We start from the raw sequence: 19,071 nt of genomic DNA on the forward strand, positions 1-19,071 counted from the left end.
GACTAAGTGGCAAATGGCCCTCAAAAGATGGAGGGAGGGTTCATCAACCCTTTACATTGATCAAGGTGGATGTTTGGGCGAGTTGGTTGCTCATGATGAAAAAACTGTAGCGCTCGAGACAAGGACACAACGAAGATGACATCACATGCACTAGCGCATGTGTTGGCTTTATTGTTTCCTTGTCTTGAGCGCTAGTTTTTTCACCTTTACATTGACCTATTGTCAGTGAAAATGTTTCGGCCTATTGCATTATTGTGCGTCAGTTTATAGTGGTATATAGTTATATTTTTACAGTAGTGTTTTACTGCAAAAATTAAGCACAACTAGCAATGAAGTCAAGTACAGTCGTTGTAAATTTGAAGGCAATTGATTTCATGTTGGCTGACTAAAAGCATTAAATTCTTTCAGCTAAGACAATCCCTCATACTCCCTGAAAAGTTGCCAGTGAAGGATGCAAGGATGGAGAAAACAAATCTCGTGCAATTGTTCGGTCTTCTTGCAAATATGAATCTATGAATTGCTCTAAAGCACTTTATCTGATTAGGTTTGCTCTAAACCGATCACATTCAAATTGATTCCAACTGCACATATTGTGCCGTTCTGATGCCCCTCAAAGTAGGTGCGTGAATATATGCATGTGTAATTATTCGCAAAGTACACACCACTCAGTTTTAGCTCCTCTTGTAAATAAACCTCAAGCATGCATACATTTTCGCTGTCTTCCACGTGTGCTTTGAGCGGTGATATAGAGCATTATCTTGCCTGCCGCCCAGTGTACAACGAAGAAAGGTGTGTGTTGTTCGCTTCCCTCAAGAAGACAGGAGAGTCCCTCACAGTTCCCTTCAGGACATTGTCTACCCACAAGGGTAGACAATGGTGGTCATAAATCTTACAAAGTCTAGAATGTAATTATGTAATTTCTTACGCATCCTTAATGAACTTTCTCATTGCATTTTGTTGCTTTTATTTACATGAATTGATAGCCAGAGAATTCCCATACCCGATGACATTCTTCATTTTTCTCTAATGGCATGTCATCCTGATATACTGTGTCGAGAGTAAAAGGTCGCAGTATTTGACACTGCAACTCATTAAGCTAATTGTAAATTGCTATTTATATGTGGCCTAAACAAAAAAGGTAACAATGTCATTGGGTATGCGAATTCGCTGGCTATCAATTCATGTAATTAAAAGCAACAAAATGCTATGAGAAAGTTCATTAAAGCTGCGTAAGAAATTACCAATTTACACTGTGGAATTCAAGATAACTTTTGATCTAAGACCACCAGCTCAATTATGACTACATATTTGGAATCAGAAGAGAAAAACGCAGCTGTGTGGAAAATTTCATGAGATTCGAGCCATAAATAAAAAGGTCAGTTTTAAGACCCTCGTCCCCCTTAAAGCTCCTCCAGGACTCCGATCTGGACTCCGGATGGTGACAACAAGAGTTGACTTTTGACTGTTACGGGCGATTGTGTATAGTAATGTGGATCAGTCAGGACTCAGGTATATGCCCGATTTGTGGACCTCATCTAACATTTATGCGACGCCTTGGTGGAGCAATTGCCGGCAAAAATCTGTAAGGTCAACCCAACCTGTAGCTTCCAACAACCTCAACTGAGGGACAACAGCCAGAAATTCACGTGCCCCTGTCTTGTATGCACTGCAAACATTGGGAATGAAGAGTGCAGAATCATTTGCTATTGTACTGGATCAGATTCAACTGGTAGTTAGTGCTGAATTAGTGATTCCCCAGTCTCTTACCTTCTTGTGCTTGCAGGTCTCAAGACGTAATGGCTTTTCATCGCAGACGACGTACACCGCCATTTCTGCAGCTTTCGTTGAGAGCACAGACAGCACATGTCGGAACATTCTCAGCATGTTGGCATGTTTCATTGTGTTGATCGTTGTCCTTTGTTTTCACAAAGCTGTGATAGTTCGCACTCACGACATAGTCATGACGTCCAACCGTCACGGAGTGAAAGGGACACTGCCATAAAATGGGACGTTTCTGTTTGTTTCATAGTTTGTGTGCGTGTAGAGTGAACTGTTTGGTTGATTAAAATTCCATATTATAAAAAGAAAATGTGGAGGGGAAGGGAAGGGCATGATTACAGTGTCCAAGTAGGCTGAGGGAGGGATGAATCATGTTCTACGTACTATAAGGAACCAGTTTGGTCTCAGAGGAGCTTGCACGATGTGCCTTTGTTATTCACTCATCGTGCAGTTGACGGAGCTTTGGACAATTGTTTTAGAGACTAGCGGCTTATTTCGTGCACGCTGTGCGTTGCAATGAAAATAAAGAATGAGTTAGTTTCAAGGTTGCTTGTGTCTGTTTTCTATTCTTCACCTAACGACTTTTATTATAAATCATGTTCATTCCATGCTGTCAGCTAAAATGTAAAGCAGTCTTTGCATGGCTGCAAAGAATTCTGAAGATGGCACAAGAGAGAATGGAGACAAAGAAGGCACGTGGAAATGACAGGACTAGTGCCATCTTCAGAATAATCTACGGTTATGGAGCAACTGGCCCAAACCGAAGTATTACTTTACGTCGCATTCACTGAACTGCTTGCATATTCCAAGCAGGAAATAGTATGTACAAGTGCGGCCAAAATATTACGGAGCATGGTTTGGCATTTGAAATTTTCTGATGCGTTCCGTAAAGGTATGATCGATTCTTGGGTTTATGTGCAACCACACCAGTCGGATGTGCTAACGTATGTATAAAGTGCCTGCTAATTTTCACTAGGTAAGGCATGGCATTAGTTTGATCGCAGAGGCGTGCTCTGTAATATTATGGCCGATAAAGTACGCTTTGTTTCCAGGAACACTTTGCATGGAAGAGGACCCTGATTGCAAAATCTTCCCCTGAACAGTGACCAACTGTGGCTAAGCTTGTTCGGAATACATTGTCATAAACATGTGTTGTCTGTGCACATAAACAAAGCATTGACACTTAACTGATCTTAACATATTTCTTAACTGATAATCAACTGTCTCTTAAATTGAATTCAGCGCAAAAAAACAGACAAGGGACAAAGAGAGACACACTGAGACAACACGAGCGCTGTGTTGCGCTCGTGTTGTCTCAGTGTGTCTCTCTTTGTCCCTTGTCTGTTTTTTTGCGCTGAATTCAATTTAACATGCTTCACCAACTAGCCCGGCAGCTTGCTCTCCTGAACTGTCTCTTGCATGGTGGCAGGTTTCAAAATGCAGCGAAAGCACTGCAAGAAGGTGCCCGTGTTTTAAGAGCGAAAGCTTTATTCCCTCCCGTACAAAGCTGAAGGTCATGTGGCTATGAAATTTGACCTTCAAACCAGGAGGAGCAGAGGCTTGGCTCTGATGTTGTGCCATGTGACTCGCCGTGCTTCGCCACAGCTGCACGCGTTGAGCCGACAGCGCTTTTCTTGCAACTATTAAATCACATGACTCACCGTACCTCTCCACAGCTGAGTATGCAGAGCCAACACTACTCTCACAACTGCAAGAAATGGCGTGACATGCCGTCCACTACATAAAGCATGCGGCATGCGATTACCTTAACAGAGCTTTCGTTTGTCCGATTTAGCTGGGTTGAACCACAGGCAATTTATTGGACAGAATCCATGGCAAATCTGAAGGCAAACAGGTTTCTGCGAGTTTAATACACAGTGTAACAAAAGCAGCGTTGAAACAATTGGAGTTGCCTGCTGTCATATTCATTTGCTTATTTTAGCATCACTTTCTATTGTGCGCTTGTGACAATGTAACTTGCAAAATACCTGAACGGCCTGCACATTTCAGCAGCAGCCCGACTACGCCCACTGCAGGACAAAGTCCTCTTCCATATCTCTTCAGTTAACCCTGTCCTGTGCCAGCTGCACCCACCTTATCCCCTCAAACTTCTTAATCTCAACCTCCTGCTTAACTTTCTCCCACACCGTCACACTTGCCTTCTATTGGAGTTCAATCCATTACTCCACGTTATTTGCTCACTACACTTTACTATGGCTTGCATCTTCAAACACTGCTCGAGGGCATGCTGTGCATTTTTCAGGCTTAACTCAGTGTTGCCCGTTTGCTCTTTGTGCAGTACAGTCCGTTATCTTGCACAGCAGATAGGTAATGTTCACATACTGACTGACCTCAAAGTTTGAGCCCGAACATTACTTTTTGATCCAAAGGATGTGGTTTTATTCTGTTGAAGGATAAGCATTGTGTTTCTGTTCAAAGTTTGAAGCAGAAGTAAGAACTAGTACAAATTGAATGAGTATTGCTTTTCGTATTGAACTGCGCTAAACATCCAAATTGCCAGATAAGAGCACGCGTTTATCGAAGCACCCCTGAATGTTGATAGTTAAAACTACCCTTGTGGGTGAAAACCGGAATATTTCTGCATGCTTCAAACATCTCCATACTTGATGCAAGAGTCTTTTGAAGGTGGAGGTTCAAGTGTGGCATATTCATGCGACACTTCCAGCAAGTGGTTGACAAACGCAATGTCCGATATGATGTCGGGATCGGAGTCGCGACGTTGGCCGTTGTGACCGTCGACACTCTGGGGTTCAATCCATTCAGCCCTGGGTGAAATGCGGCTGTGGAAGAGGGCTGCCGTGTCATTCGTGACGAACGTGACCGAGTCGTCCTCTTCGTCGTCCGGGGTCAGTGGCAACGGTCTTCTGCCACGTCTTGCTACTGGTGGCAGTCCAGATGCCTTGCCAACACAAGGGCAGGGCACTTTTCGCCTGTTTCGCAGAATGATGCAAGAGCTTTAGCAACAGCAAGTAAACTTTCCTCGTGGATATTTGTTTCATCCTTTGGCTCCGAGACTATGCTGAATAGTCCTCACTAGAAGGCATGCCAGGTTATTGCAGAAGCACTGCATTTGCTGAATGTCAATACATGATGTGTGCTTTCTTTGTAGTGGTTCAAAAATATGACTCGCAACCTCTCATACGACATGCTTTTGTAAGCATATTCACGGCTCCATCTGTTTGTGGACTAAGAAAACACAATGGCCAGTAAAGATGACATGTCTCTCAATCCACCCTAGTTATACTTAGCAGGCTTTGCACCTCCGATAGCAATTACAAAACGATTAACATTCAGTGATTTGATATGTGCGACAGCTTGGAAGTTCAGCTGCAGTTAATCCTGAGCAAAATAAACTGTTTGAGCATTAGGAAACGATAAGAATATTTACCTTTTCCAGAAAAGGACCGACAAGAGTATTGCCACAATGGCTATAAGTGGCAATGCTGCATCTGGAGAAAGGAATAAGCTATAGTTACAGCATAAATATGGGTAAATAGTTAACTGCAATACTTGCATAAAATCAGTTGCCATGACAATGTCCAGCTGGTTTTCGGTTGCTGCGAAGCTGCTGCACGTTTGGAAGCCGCTTCAGATTTTGCCAGCACATCTGAAGAACATAGCATCTTGTTCAGGAAATTTTTTTTTTTTCCACATCTATTGCTTGAAACTTTGTTTACGAAGCTATTATCGCATTCATTCGAATACGCAAGTGAAAAAGCAGCTGATGGAATTTTAGCTCACCTATCTTTTCACTGATGTTGAATATGGACACCTCGCAAAGTTTGGCAACGCCGTGTATGTCAACGCCTCGAACCTTAGCCGTGAGCTTTCCGTCGTATATCCAGACATTGCCTGCAGATTCAAAGTTGTCCCATCAGTCTTGCGACCAGTCAGGTGCATTAAACACCAAATAGGTGGTCTTCTCGCACCTTCAAGGTCATCTCTTTCAGCTGTCGGGAATCCATTGCTGTTATCCACAAGGAGGTAGTAAACAACATTTGGCTCTGGAAAACGTAGGTTCTCAGTCACTATATTGCTCTCATCACAGAAGTTGCTACAGTGCAGCAAGCAAACAGCTCAATGTGAACCTGCCGTGCTCTTCTAATTCAGTGCGTGATGCTGTGCCACACCACTCCACCCATTTTCAACATTTGTGGCTTTTCTAGTGCCTGAACGAGTCATCTAGTTTGAACCTCAAACACTACATTGGAAGCTTAAGCAAACCTGCGAGCTCAAGGCCCCAAGTTGAAATCTGCGCTCATGCTGACTTCACTTCCCGTCTCCTTGATGTCAAATTCATATACGATTAAGGCGGGAGGTTCTTAATTAGCAATGCTTTCTTGCTCATGGAAGAACAGTGGTAGAGCAGACGTAAAAAGAAAGGCGTAGAAGCTGGCGGATGTCTAGGATGCAATTAGTAAAGTTTCCTCACGTGGTTCGGATACGACCCGAGTGAGGCCAATGTCGACCGGAGGGTTGAGGAAGAGTCGCACTGATGCCAACGTCTCGTTGACCTCGGAAGGCATCGAGAAACAAGTGCTGTCATCAGAGTCCCATATCACAGCTTCGTTTCCACTAACGATGTCTTCATGACCAAGAACCACCAGACTGTAAGCAGCTGTGGGACACCATAGACCCCAATACGGAGGCTACATGAATTCCCAACAATGACCACGACAGACTTCCACAGAAGTTGCGCACTACTACTTTTTTTAATAAAACTAACCCGAAGACTGTCTATGGCCACTGTGAATTTGCACTGGACAAAAGCAGCAGGCTGGTTGGGTACTTCATGCAAGGCTCAAACGTTTAGACACCAATCGGCCACAAAGTTCGGGCTTCGCTATCGGATTCTCAAGAGACTGCACAAATCCATGTATAATTATTTAAACCTAGTTTTTATGGTGACGAAACTCTTACCGCTTGAGCTACCAGGCGTGCAGAACGAAAACCAAAGACACTAGCGCGCAAATCCAATACGAATGAGCACCAGCGCTTACCGCCCAGACCCAGGGCTGTCGGTAGACGGCAAAGTACCAAGACCAGCGCAACTACTAGCATCATCTCGAAAGAATGAACTGCCGCAAATTGGCCTGCAACGCAGTCCTGTCACGATAGCGGGCGGTTCATTTCCTTGGTGGAAGCATTTCCTGTCACTTCGGAAGGTCAGATAAGGCGGCCGCACAAGGCAGACTCGACCAGAGTTAAAAAAAAAGACAAAACGTCAATGCGCTCTATGAAATGAACGATATTTATTCAGGATCTGCTGGCAGAGGTCCCAGGTGGGGGCGCTGGAGGCTGAAAATAAAACTTATGACGAATTAATAGCACTGCACATGGATGACACATGCTTGAGACTACAGTGAGGCCGTAATGCCCTTATCAGGTCCTTTGGTAGTAGTGAACAGCTACTCAAGCTACACAGGACACTAGAATCTTGCAGTAAGCTGTCTGCAAACACTACTCAAACAAACAAAGCAACTAGCTAAGGCCCAAATAAGTTTATTATGAAAACCAAGACACTTCGAACTCAACAAAAAATGGCACAAATGTGTCATACAGCAAAGCCATTCTGATCATGAAAACATGTTTGGAATTAATACATGGAGGAAATCCACGATGCAATGGAGAAGACAGGTACAGAAAAAAAAAAAAAGACTCAGAATGCCTTTGCTGCTTACTTATACACCAACAATAAATGAGGCAATGGCAATGCAAACAAAGGAAACAATGTAACCGTTACCACTGTGGATGCTGAAAGAAAAAAACCCTAAAGAAAGGGGGGTACGGGAAAGGAAAGGCTCGCGATGCAGATTTCCCTGACAATCCTTTTCAGCGAACGCGAGACGATGCGGGTGCAAGATGCAGGAGGACACGCGAGCATTCCACTGCGGCAACGCTGACGATGAAAAATGTAGATTCCGAGGCGCATGTTTTTCGAAATGCTTACGCCTCATAAAGAGAACAACCATTCTCAATGGCATTTCTCTCGAGCAAGATGTTTACAAATGAGGGGATATCGCTCTTGCCATTTTGCCACATTTGCAATCGTTGACAGCCTTTTTTTTTTGCAGTAATCATTTTGCTTTTTCCTATTCATGAAGATTCCATTGCCGTTCTTAACAAGAAGGCTGTGCGCCTCATTTCAGTGCACTTGCAATAATACAGATGACTTAAAAAGAAGTTCAATACTCTTGCAGTCACAACTGTTGGAATGACACGAGGCATGCAATCCATTTCTGCCTAAGGCATCTTCCTTTGGCGACAGCACATTGCCTCATTCAAGAAAACACGTCACTGTACAAAGCGCCAACTTTTCCCAGGAGATCTTGAATACTGCGAGCGAGCACGTCTACATTTTGAGAAGTGTCATGGTATAAAAAAAAATGGGGAGGCCAATAGCAGCCTTTCAAGCCTAGTCTTTTTTTTTTTTCCATCCAGCTTCAATTTCTCAACCGTGCTCAGACAAGGGGGCTGCCAGTGTGTCATGAACAACAACAAAACGAAACAATAGGTGGTGGTTTCATATCTCATTGACAGACATGCTTGTTGCTGCCCCAAGAAGCCATGACGTGTCAGGCCGCAGTGGCACAGAACCGCGAGGAGCCTTGCATGCTTTGTGCATCTTCAGTAACGCCTGACCCCTCCACCGCCCATATACCGATTTCCAGCGCCTCCAAAGCTTCCACCGCTGCCCATGCCAGAGTGGGCCATCATACCAGAGCCACCAGCTCCTGAACTGTAACCCTGAGAACCCTGACCCATGGAACTGCCTCCTATGCCTCCGCGCGCTCCTAAGCCGCCTCCTGTCGACCAGCGGTCCGGTTGCGAGGACCAAGACTGGCCATGGCCCGAGTCGGGCTTGCGGCCATCAGAACTCCATGAGCTTCCTCCCACCCCGGATGATGAGTAGCCGCCGCCTCTACCCCCTGAGCCCCAATGATCTCCCCCGCCTCCAGACGCCTGGGGGCCTCCAAAGCGGGCCCCTCCATATGCTGCGCCAGCTCCCGAAAAACCTTCTTTCGGGGGAAAGCGAGGCTCCATCCTTCGCACTGGCGGTGACTCGCGAGGCACCCTGTCCCTGGGGGGCCTGCTACCACGGAACTCTCTGTCACCACCAAAGTCTCCTGCAGACCGGTCGAAGCGCCGGTCATCTCGGTCAGTGCCACGGTCATAGTCTCGTCCGGGCCCCATGTGGGGCCTCTTGCGGTCTCTCCAGAAGGCGTCCCCACCAGCCTCCATGCGGCCGGGGGGCCCAGCGCCCAGCACACCGCCAGGCTCGTCGTCGTAGGGCCGCTTCACTGGCCGCCGTATCAGGCCTGGGCCTTCACCACCAAACTCGGCGGCCCGGCCCATCTTGCGCTGCCGAAGTTCCTCACGCTCACGCTGGATTCGCTCTCGTTCAAGGCGCTGCTTCTCACGCTCCAGGCGCAGAAGTTCCAGACGTTCTCGCTCCAACTTCTCACGCTCAACACGGAGACGCTCCCGCTCTCGCTCAATGCGGAAGGCCTCTTCACGCTGCCTGCGCTCAAGCTCTCTAGCGCGGAATGATGACCCGCCATCTTCAGCCCTGCGGAAAGGCTCTCTCTGGTCTCTGAAGTCTGATCCCATGCGTCCACGGAATGGTGCTCGGAAGAAAGGCCTTCTGATAAATGGCCTCCTGAAGCCACGCACAGCCCGGAAGCCCCGGATAAACGGGCGGAAGAATCGCCGACGCACAAAACGCTCTCGTGAATGGCTTCGACTCCGCCTTCGCTCCTTGCTGTCCCTGCGCTTGCGGTCTTTGCCCTTCCCTTCCTCATCCCCTTCACCCTCCTCTTCCTCTGCATCTTCCTTTTCCTCGGCTGCTTCCTCTGCAGCTTCAGCTTCCTCGTCCTCAGCCTTTTCGGCCTGGTCATCTTTCGCAGCTGCAGCCTTCTTTTCAGCAGCCTCCTTGGGCTTTGCAGCCACCTTGGCTGCCGCAGGCTTTGCCTTGGCAGCAGGCTCCTTCGTCTCCTTAGCCGCAGCGGCGGCTTTTCCGGCTGCTGCTCCAGCGGCGACTCCGGTCTTGGCCTCGGACTTACGCAGGGCGCCCCCTGGCTCATGCCTGGTGCATTCAACCGAAATCATCTTCCCATTCAGTTCAGTGCGATGCAAGTGCTGAATGCACTTGGCGGCCTCCTCGGCTGTGCTCATAGTCATAAAGCCGTAACAGCGCGCACCGGGTGTCTTGGCGTTGGTGACAATCTTGGCCGAAGTCACTTTGCCGTACTTGCCGAACAGCGCCTTGAGGTCGGCCGCCCGCGTGGTATTGGAGAGACCGCTCACCCACAGGTTCCGCACGGGCTCCTTGTCCGCGGCGGCAGCAGCAGCAGCTGCCTTCGGAGCCGCCTTCACCGCTTTACCGGCAGCTTTCGCGGTCTTCGGGGTAGCGGGCTTCTTCGGCTCAGGTTTGGCTCCCTCCGCGGCTTCTTTCTTAGCGCTCTCCGCCGCAGCCTTCTTCGCGGCTGCCGTCTTTGGGCCGGCAGTTGCTTTGGGAGTTTCGGTACTCTCAACAGCCTCCTTGGCTTCGTCCTCTTCAATGTCTGCGTCCAAGTCGTGGTTATCGTCAGCGTGCACGATCAAGGCCTGCTCAGCCTCGTGACCGGCGTCCTCGTCCTCTTTCGACGATTGCTGCTCCTTGGCGGCGTTCTTTTTCTCAGGCTTATTACTGCCGTCGTCATCGCCACCTCCCATTTCTTCATCCTCCTCCCCTTTGGGGTCGGCTTCGCCATTGTTCACCTTCTCGTCGCCACCCTCGACCTCGTCTTCGTCCTCCTCGTCCACAGTCTCGATCTCAGCCTCGTCCTCGTAGTCAGACTCTCCGCCCTCGTGCGCGTCGTCATTGCTCTGAGTCTCGGACTCGTTGTCGTGGCTCAACTTCTTATTCACGCGCTTTGTGGCCGCCTTCTTGGTGGCTGCGGCGGCAGCCGGCGCCGCTGGCTTCGACGGCGTCGTGTCCACCGGCACCTCGAACTCGTACGTCTCAGCGTCCTCGCCATCGTCGCGGAGCGCGTGCGAAAGCCGTTCGATGAGCGCGGCCTTCACGCCTGTCTTGTCTAGTCCGCGCTTCTCAAGTTCGCTGCGCAGTTCAATCACTCGCAGCTCGGACATGGTTTTCTTCGTCGTCAGGCCTACGCTATCTGCCGTCGGAGCCATCTTGGCTCGTCGTTTCTGAAGCCGCCGCTTTCACGGCGCACACAAGGGACACGAAAAAGTCGTTCGCGGAGAGGAAACGTCAGGACGCACCTGTTCCGAGACCCACGCCCGGAGATCGTTGTCGCTTTTGGGAACAGTCAACGACGGGGACCCCGGGTAAACAACAAACTCCACCAGAAACGACGTACAAGACCACCACCACCAACGGTTCCACGCACGCCTCAACAATGGCGCACACAGATTCGCCGCCGTCGCAGACTGTGATTGGCTGCCTCGAGCCTTGCCTCGAGCAGAGCAAACAAAGGAAAATAAATACGGCTTACTGCGCATTTTCTTGCAATGACAAATCGTAATAAATTTTTTGGCTAAAAAACTGAGCTGTTTGTTTTCAATAAATTTTTTTTGCGAACATTAGTATTGTTAAGTTGACACGTAAGCATGCACGTAAGCGTACAAAAAAGCGCGGAGTTAACTTTGGCGGCGCTGCTATTTAACCTACTTCAAGCCTAAGCATTTTATTATTTTACTACTCGATGCTGTCATCTCATACCTCCACGTCTGCCACCTGTTTCAATATGGCGCTGCTTAGAAAGGGACTTCTGAGTTTCGAAGGCGTTAGAATCAAGCCGGGCAGCACACTACTTGCCTTCTTAGAAAATTTGCGCGATAACGAAGATTACGAGGAAGCCCTGCGAAAGCAAGCAGAAGAGTCCCTAAACTGCGATGCCACCGGCATACCGTTCCAGCGACTACGTTCTCTCCGCGATGCTGTACGGGCCTCCGCCGGCAGCGCACCCGTGTACTTGCACAAACTTTTGGAAGGCTCAGAGATCTGTTTTCCCAGTCCCGTGACGCCTCCCCGCAACCCCGAACTCGAAGCGCGCGTGCAGAAGCTCAGGGCGCAACAACAGAACCGGGAATACGACCGCATGACGTCGGACGTGAATGTTTGTCGTAGTGGGTATGTATCGTAGTTCCGGCTTCTCGGTTCATGTAAGGCCATTGTGCTCTTCACTGAAAATTTCACTGTAGTTGATTGAAGATTTCAGTGTACAAGGGTGTACCCGTGATTTGTGTGCTTGGAGATACGGCACCGCGAATTTCATTGTAACGTGCTTGCGCGATGTCCACCTCTTTTGTCATGGTATCGTGCGGAGGCCCGGTGGGAGGCTGTGCTACAAGTGAGACCATAATAATGACGGTTTATTTACTGTCAAGACAGGTGGAATGCGGCGACTGGCCCGCCGGTCGCAGACGCGTCGGACAATTTCGTCGGGAAGAGGCCGGGCTGGTGTCTGGCCCGTGGGTTCTTGCGCTACCTGACTCGTCGCTGTCGGGGCTCCTGGTTGGCTACCACGCTGGGGGTCGCTCGACGATACCCGGCCCGCGCGTCATCTCGCGGAATTCTGGGCTACATCTCGAAAGCCCTTTCGCCGGACTGACAGCGCGTTGCTTTGGCGGGGACGAATTTGCACGAGTCCTTTATGCCCTTCTAGACAGTGTCCTAAAGTTTCTATTCCACAGCGTCCGCCAATCAGGAAAAAGAGTTGCAAATAAATTCTAGTATGAGTCTTGCCAGCGTGGGTTCTTTTCGTTTCCTAGGCTTCCAAGAATTTCTTTCGAAGCATAAATATTTTGCACTGTTTCTTTTTCTTATCTGTTTTGGTCAGGCATCGAAGCTGAAATGACTTTTAGATTTTATGGCTTTTGTCTCCTACGCACACATCTGCGCTGCCAAGGCACTACGTTTCTCGCCGCAGCACTAACGCTTGCTCAACGTCCTTCGCTACGACAGGCTTTCCGGGTCACATGTCAACAGTAGCAACGCAGTCCGTTATAATATGCGGGTTCCACACTCGTCGCCTTCTTCCACAAGCAAGAGTCCAAAAGAAAAGTAAAGAACGGAAGCTAAACTAGCATTGCAGTTTTTTCCTAGGATGCTAGGGACTACAAATTGAATGTAAACATCTTTGACGGATGCCCATTTGTTTGGGTTTGTTACGTACAGACTGTTGCAATGCTGAACGTGCACTACACGAAAGCTGCTTGTTATGGGGGGGCGCCAGTGCTGTTGATGACGTGGATTTATAATTAATTCTGATCAAATCAGAAAAGTGTATCGTCCAAACTTATTACTGTTAAAAAAGACTGTTATATGCCATCTCTGCATCAAATTCCAGCGTGAATAAGTGAGCGGTTTAACAGAGAGAGGCATTTTACCGTGCATATTTAGCATTGCAACAGTCTATATACAAGGGTAATAGCACAACCCAAGGGCTGAAAAAAAAAATCTCGGCATGCTGACTATTCATTCGCCCCTGAAGAAGGGACTGAGTTCGTCCCAGAACATTTGGATTTCTTTTTTTTTTATCAACCGGTGGTAGTACCCTTCTACAATAGGTACAACGAAGTATGAAGGCAAAATCAACAAAGCGTGCCTGGGACATCATGCTTGTTACACTGTGCGGATGCCATTGTATCTTTTAGAGTGTGCAAGCTGCTCAGAAATGCATAAAATAGTAAAAAACATTGACAGGAACTACGCAGGTTTTACATCAAGCAAGAAAAAAGAGAGGGCGAGAGAATGGGTCATACTGTCGATTTAGGGTTGCGCTAACATTCGGAATTTTTGAATACCGATTCTGTGTTTTCCCGTAGATTTAATGCTTGCTATTCGAAGTTACGGATATTTTCTAATGAATTCATAATATGCTATTTTAGTGTAAGGGGGACTTTACAAACGAAACTGAGCCGCCGCGGTGGCTCAGCGGTTATGGTGCTCGGCTGCTGACCCAAGGGACGCGGGTTCGATCCCGGCAGCGGCGGCTGGAATTTCTTTGGAGGAGAAATTCTAGAGGCCCGTGTACTGTGCGATGTCAGTGCACATTAAGGAACCCCAGGTGGTCGAAATTTCCGGAGCCCTTCAGTACGGCGTCTCTCATAGCCTGAGTCGCTTTGGGACGTTAAACCCCATAAAACCATAAACAAACTAAACTGAGAGAACTACATTATTTTCCTGCTGAAATATGATTGGTGTGATTGCAGCGAGCTGCATCATTGCATTGTTGTATTGCAGACATACATTCTAGGAAATGCCATTTCTGACTTGTTTTCATGCACAATGCATGGAAAATTGTACATTTGAAAGTGTTGACATTTTCTTCACACTTGTTCTGCCATTGCTGTATCAGTGGCTTTAAACATTTCCAAATCTTCATCTTTTCAACTCGAAGAAACATAGTCTAGATGACTGTTCTATTGGTTTCTACGTCCTCTGTGAGAATGCAGACATTTATTTTCAGTAGTATAAGGTTCGTAAACCTTAGCTGCACCATGTGCCTTACTTGAAGATGCCCACAATAAGGCAAGTGTTTGATCTGTTTTCTGCCAGCAGCTTGTATGAACCTTAGAGAACTTTTTATTCTCCTTTCTCATTGGTTTTCATGCCTTTTTATTTTTCACACTGTGCTTGAGAAGCAATTGAAAACTATAGTTGGATGCGATCCAAGAATGAAGTGGCAGATGCCCCTTAGAAGAGGCCCTGCTGCCAGTGGCATTTACCAATTTTCATGACGTCGTAGTTAATCACCTTGGAGCTCCTTGCTTGACATCAGAGGGGGTGGCAGATGAAAGGGGATTAACCATGGCTTAATCGTATTAACCGTGTGGTCATCAAAATCTGTCGATACCATTGTCTGGAGGGCCCCTTTTCAGAGGTGTCTGCCGCTTCATTCTTGATTTGTGTCCGACTATGGCCCAGTTCCTCAGTCTGTTGAGCTTTATATTGACTTGATAACATTAAAGGCCCCGTTACCTAGAAAATCTGGCGTTGGCACTTGCAGTGTTGACATTGCTGGCATTGAGAGTGACAAATCATGAGGTGGTGCCCAGAGAGCAACCCAGGAGGTAGGTGGCCCACCCAGGTCACGTGACCTAGCAGCATCATCACAACCTGCCCACCGGATAGGGAGTAGACTGCCCATCATGACAGGTGGCTGTTAAATTAATGGTTGGTCAATTGGGAAGAGCAGCCTGGTCCCTACAAGCCCCACCGGTGAGAGCACCTGCCATCGCAGGGCAGTGGTGCATCGCTTAACCGCTGCACCACTGCTGCGCCAGGAGGGACTCCCAGGGATCTATGAATGTAAAGTAGAGAATGTACTCCTGCATATATGGAAACTAACATAATATGCTATCACGTCTTACCCTTAAGGCGGAACTTAAGTGTCTCCTCCAATTTTTCCCTATTTGATTGAGTACCACCGCTGATTAACTTGGTTTCAGTGATTGATAATCCCAGCATTAAGCACTTAAACAGCCAGTTGTTAAGGGATCTTTAAGAATGCTTTATTAGCTCAGCTCAATTGATGTTAGGGTACTTAGAGCTGTAATTACAAAAGTGGTATTGCACTTCTAAAAATTTGGCTACTGTGCAGCACTTCCTTGCATTGACAAAATGTCTAGTTTTCTGCATTCCTAAATAACACATATTTGTGATCACTATTTGCAGTTGTATTCCAGTGTTGAGCTAAGAAGGTTCTTGACTGAAGTGAATTTATAGAAATAGATGCTGATTCAATATCTTAGACGTACTACTGTCCTTGGTTGCCACTGATCTAATTTGCTGCATGCAACGATGAATACGCTTACATGAATACGCTTACGTGCCTCAAAGAGGCGTACATGCCTCTTTGAGGGCAAAGAAATGGACACCCAAAGACTGTGTCTGCACCCCTGTAATGTTGCCTCTATATTCCTTTCCATAGCTTGCTGCATTGTCTGCAGTTTAATTTCAAGCCTCAAAGCCTCACAACTGTTCATCCCAGGTCAATTTCAATTTCATTTATTTTCCAGAAAATTCTGGCGGCTGCCTGGACTAAAAGCTGTAGGTATGCAGCTTGACGAGGCCCAGGCAGCCGTTACAAGGCATAGGAGCAGACTTTGTTGAGAACATTGACATACACACAAAAAAAAATAAAAACGAACACATAGTCAGGTTACAGTTTTGACAAAAACAGGACATCCAGAAAGCACAAAATCATCAATAAATTACAATAGGGAAATACAGAAAACATCTTTGCATAAGATACAAGGGAGCAGCTGTACTTGGGCGCGAATTATACGTCAGGAATTATTTTTGAAGAAATAATTCACGCAGTGCTTTCTTAGTAGGGTTATTTATGTCTTTATATCTATTTAAAATTACTGGAAGATTGTGCTGTAATGCTTGGAACTTATAGTCAGTGCGGAAATGGGGAACAAACCAAGTGTCTGTGTTGCGAGTATTAACTGTGTGATCGTTGTGTTTCAATAGCGCAGTGCCTTCTATCATAGACCTAAAGGATGACGACAGATGAAATGAAAGCAATATTCGGAATTCATACATACTTTGAATTTTTAACACACTGAATTTTTAACACACAGGTCGACACCCATGTCCAGCCTGGGTGCAGAGGTGCGGCAGGTGAAGCAGCAGACGTGGGCTCTGGTCAACCTGCTAGTCACAGTCGCCGGCACGTTCGCCTTCTTCTACAAGGCGGTCGAGTACTCGCTGCCAGCTCCCCACGTTGCCCTGCAGGTCCTGGTGGGACTCTTTGCCTCCATAGTGGTGGCTGTGGCCGAGCTCTACTTCCTCATAAAGGTTATCTAGTTGTTCGTGCACTCGGGACATCGTTAAAGCCACGGCTGTAGTGCTTTCTTTATCCATGCACTCAAGAAGCAGGCCATCTTATGTGAGCAGACGTAAAGAGGCACTCCTCAATAGCAACAACTATTGTGTGACCTAATTTATTGCAGAGTATCAGGTGAAAGTGATCTATCTCTGCAATTTAAACTTGCAGTGCTATGTGATGGCTAAAAGAGTGCTGGCACGAAGTTTTGGTTGTGTTTTCATTTTTAATAATGAAGCACAAGCTGACGGTAAGTGACCATGCGGAACTTGCCTGCGCCTACTAAAAAAAATGTTGAGTAATTTCTTTTCTCAAGTTTCCGTTTCAGAGCTGTATGATGACTATGACATCAACCTATAGTGTAGGTGTAGGTCATGCGAGGCATACAAAAACAGCAGTATTGTAGCTGCTTTTTCATTGGATTTCATTTCAGCTTTGCAACAGGCTTGCGTAAGGATTGTAGTAAATTAACACAATGACTATGCAATCATATCGCAGTTTTTTTGCACCTCAGATAACCTGGTATGATTTTTGGTGTCATAACCAGTGTACAGCTACTGAAATAAAAACTGAAACACAAGAAAAGAAAATCAGTTATAAATCAGTAATGGGACACAGGCAAATTCAATGGGCTAATCCACATAGCCTAATGTCTTGCATGCTATTCCATAAAAGAAAACACATGACCAAAAAATTGGTGTCTACATTCCTATAAAGACACATATCATCCAAAGAAAAGCCAACGCCTCTGTGTCTGTCCAAGCGTTTGACACTTCTTGATTTTTTACTTCACGATTCCTTATTTCAGTCTAATCTATCACTATCTGTAAATGATCAAGGAGTAGGGTCTGAGAGTGATTGATTTGTACGGGTTGGACTTGTAGTGGTTTGTGGCATTAGAAGCCATTTGTTATCCAAAGAGAGCCGCTGTCTAAGTCTGTATGAGAATTTCAGACACATCCCTTCATTTAATATTGCATTCGCTAAGGAATTCTTGATGGTTACTCTAGCCTGTTGTAACATGTAAGTATTCGTGCATTTTGAAGCAAATGCAGTTTGCTTGGTTCAACTTGCGTACATGTATGATAACAAGAGCCATTTTTTACATGAAGAGAGTCAGTGTCTGTTTATCCAAGGGCTAGTTGTTCCCTTAACTTACTTGATAAAGTGTTTGCACAACAATCTCTGAGGTCATGTTGGGCGAGAGGGCAAGAACTGGGAAAAGTTGTTGTAATCTTATCAGTAGCTGTAAATTGTTCGAGCAGTGTCACCTTTCCTTTGACATTTGCTCATGCCAAAGGCCAGGATATGAGCAGATAAGGGCTTTCGTAGAAGGTTCCCACATGATAATGTGTGGGGCTGTTCTTATTACGATCATTAATTCCACTGTCGTCTTTGGCATAATTTTTACTTTAGTGCAGCTACGATGTGAAGATTGTGTTCTTTATGACGCCAAAATACCACGGAATGGTGATATTGTCTTTTGAGAAAATAAAGGTTTCAAAACAACGAGACGCCGACCAGTAAAATGAAAAAATTGTATTGACGTTTCGGCGCCCAATTTTTTCATTTTACTGGTCGGCTTCTCGTTGTTTTGAAATGTATCCCCCCGGCCAGACGGGATTCCGTCACACTCTTGACTTCAGAAAATAAAGGTGACACTCCCTTCTTGGCCATAGGGGGTGTGTGGGCTTTGTCTTTTTGCAAAAGTACCACGCTTTGACCATTCAGGTCGCTATGTGGTGAAAAGGTGGCTCTAACTCTGGCGCCGCACATTCAATGTCATCCACTCGCAATGCACTCTTCGGTTAGTGTGCTGCTTTTGGTTGTTTCTGTTGGTAGTATAAGTTAATTTTAATGATGACTGAAAGAAAGTGGGTGACATTCTGGAGCACCTCTAAAACACCGCCTAGAGTTTAGCAGGCCCTGATGAAGTAGTAGTTTTTGTCCATGTGATTTTTTGTAACTTTTGTACACAGTTGACTGTGAAAAGCCATACTTGCTTTGTCTTTCTACATAACCCAGTGTGCCCTTTCTGTGGTAAATTATTCCAGAACAAAATAAAATAAAGAATTATTTTTCTACTTCATATTTCTCTTGTATTCATTCACTACCATTCCTCTCAGGCACTCTGTGTTAGTGGTTTGAGAGACTTTCTCGTGAGTGTACAACTTGTTTGTTTTGTTGTCGTGTGTCATAACATAAAAATCCTGTATTTACCTGGTGGTCGCAGAAAATCTGCTGTCCATTGCCCTGCTGTCGATGTCACTGCCACCTGTGGTCATGGCTCTCGTAACAGAGAACACAATAATCTTGCTGATGTTGCTACCTCTAAATTGCAGCCTCGTGTGGCTGGAAGATGCCTTTAGTTTCTTGGTGACATGGGCAATCAAGCCACTGGGCTCTGACTGTGCCACTGTCTGGC

The 19,071-nt window shown here is 46.5% G+C and overlaps 4 protein-coding genes across 6 annotated transcripts in view; 2 read left to right on the plus strand and 2 right to left on the minus strand.

Annotated features, from left to right (window-relative positions):
* The window catches only part of LOC149335827 (phosphatidate cytidylyltransferase, mitochondrial), a 30,389-nt gene extending 28,064 nt beyond the window's left edge, over positions 1-2,325 (plus strand). For 2 of the 3 annotated variants that reach the window (XR_016284109.1, XM_089552388.1), the window contains one exon: positions 1,784-2,325. Coding sequence is in view for 2 of the 3 variants with exons in the window: in XM_089552388.1 (XP_089408514.1) it covers positions 1,784-1,797 (14 nt within the window). In the remaining variant the exon portion in view is untranslated. Of the gene's footprint in view, positions 1-1,759 lie in introns of all 3 variants that reach the window. The other variant, XM_089552387.1, reaches the window with a different exon arrangement.
* A 1,927-nt stretch (positions 2,326-4,252) lies between these two features.
* Positions 4,253-6,901, minus strand: LOC149335828 (uncharacterized). Its single transcript, XM_089552390.1, has 7 exons — positions 6,801-6,901; positions 6,233-6,418; positions 5,730-5,804; positions 5,542-5,652; positions 5,315-5,407; positions 5,189-5,249; positions 4,253-4,730 (listed from the first exon to the last, which is right to left on the minus strand). The coding sequence occupies exons 1-7, from the start codon at positions 6,862-6,864 to the stop codon at positions 4,388-4,390; spliced, it is 933 nt and encodes a 310-aa protein (XP_089408516.1). The 5' UTR covers positions 6,865-6,901; the 3' UTR covers positions 4,253-4,387.
* A 131-nt stretch (positions 6,902-7,032) lies between these two features.
* On the minus strand, positions 7,033-11,231 carry LOC149335829 (uncharacterized). Its single transcript, XM_089552389.1, has one exon. It carries the CDS (start codon positions 10,975-10,977, stop codon positions 8,428-8,430), a length of 2,550 nt encoding a protein of 849 aa, XP_089408515.1. The 5' UTR covers positions 10,978-11,231; the 3' UTR covers positions 7,033-8,427.
* A 288-nt stretch (positions 11,232-11,519) lies between these two features.
* On the plus strand, positions 11,520-18,737 carry LOC149335830 (vacuolar ATPase assembly protein VMA12). The gene is made up of 2 exons (XM_089552391.1): positions 11,520-11,938; positions 16,402-18,737. Exons 1-2 carry the CDS (start codon positions 11,553-11,555, stop codon positions 16,625-16,627), a joined length of 612 nt encoding a protein of 203 aa, XP_089408517.1. The 5' UTR covers positions 11,520-11,552; the 3' UTR covers positions 16,628-18,737.
* The last annotated feature ends 334 nt before the right edge of the window (positions 18,738-19,071 follow it).

Source organism: Amblyomma mixtum, chromosome 7, assembly GCF_055824585.1.
Source record: "Amblyomma mixtum isolate Tamu chromosome 7, ASM5582458v1, whole genome shotgun sequence".
NCBI lineage: Eukaryota > Metazoa > Arthropoda > Arachnida > Ixodida > Ixodidae > Amblyomma > Amblyomma mixtum.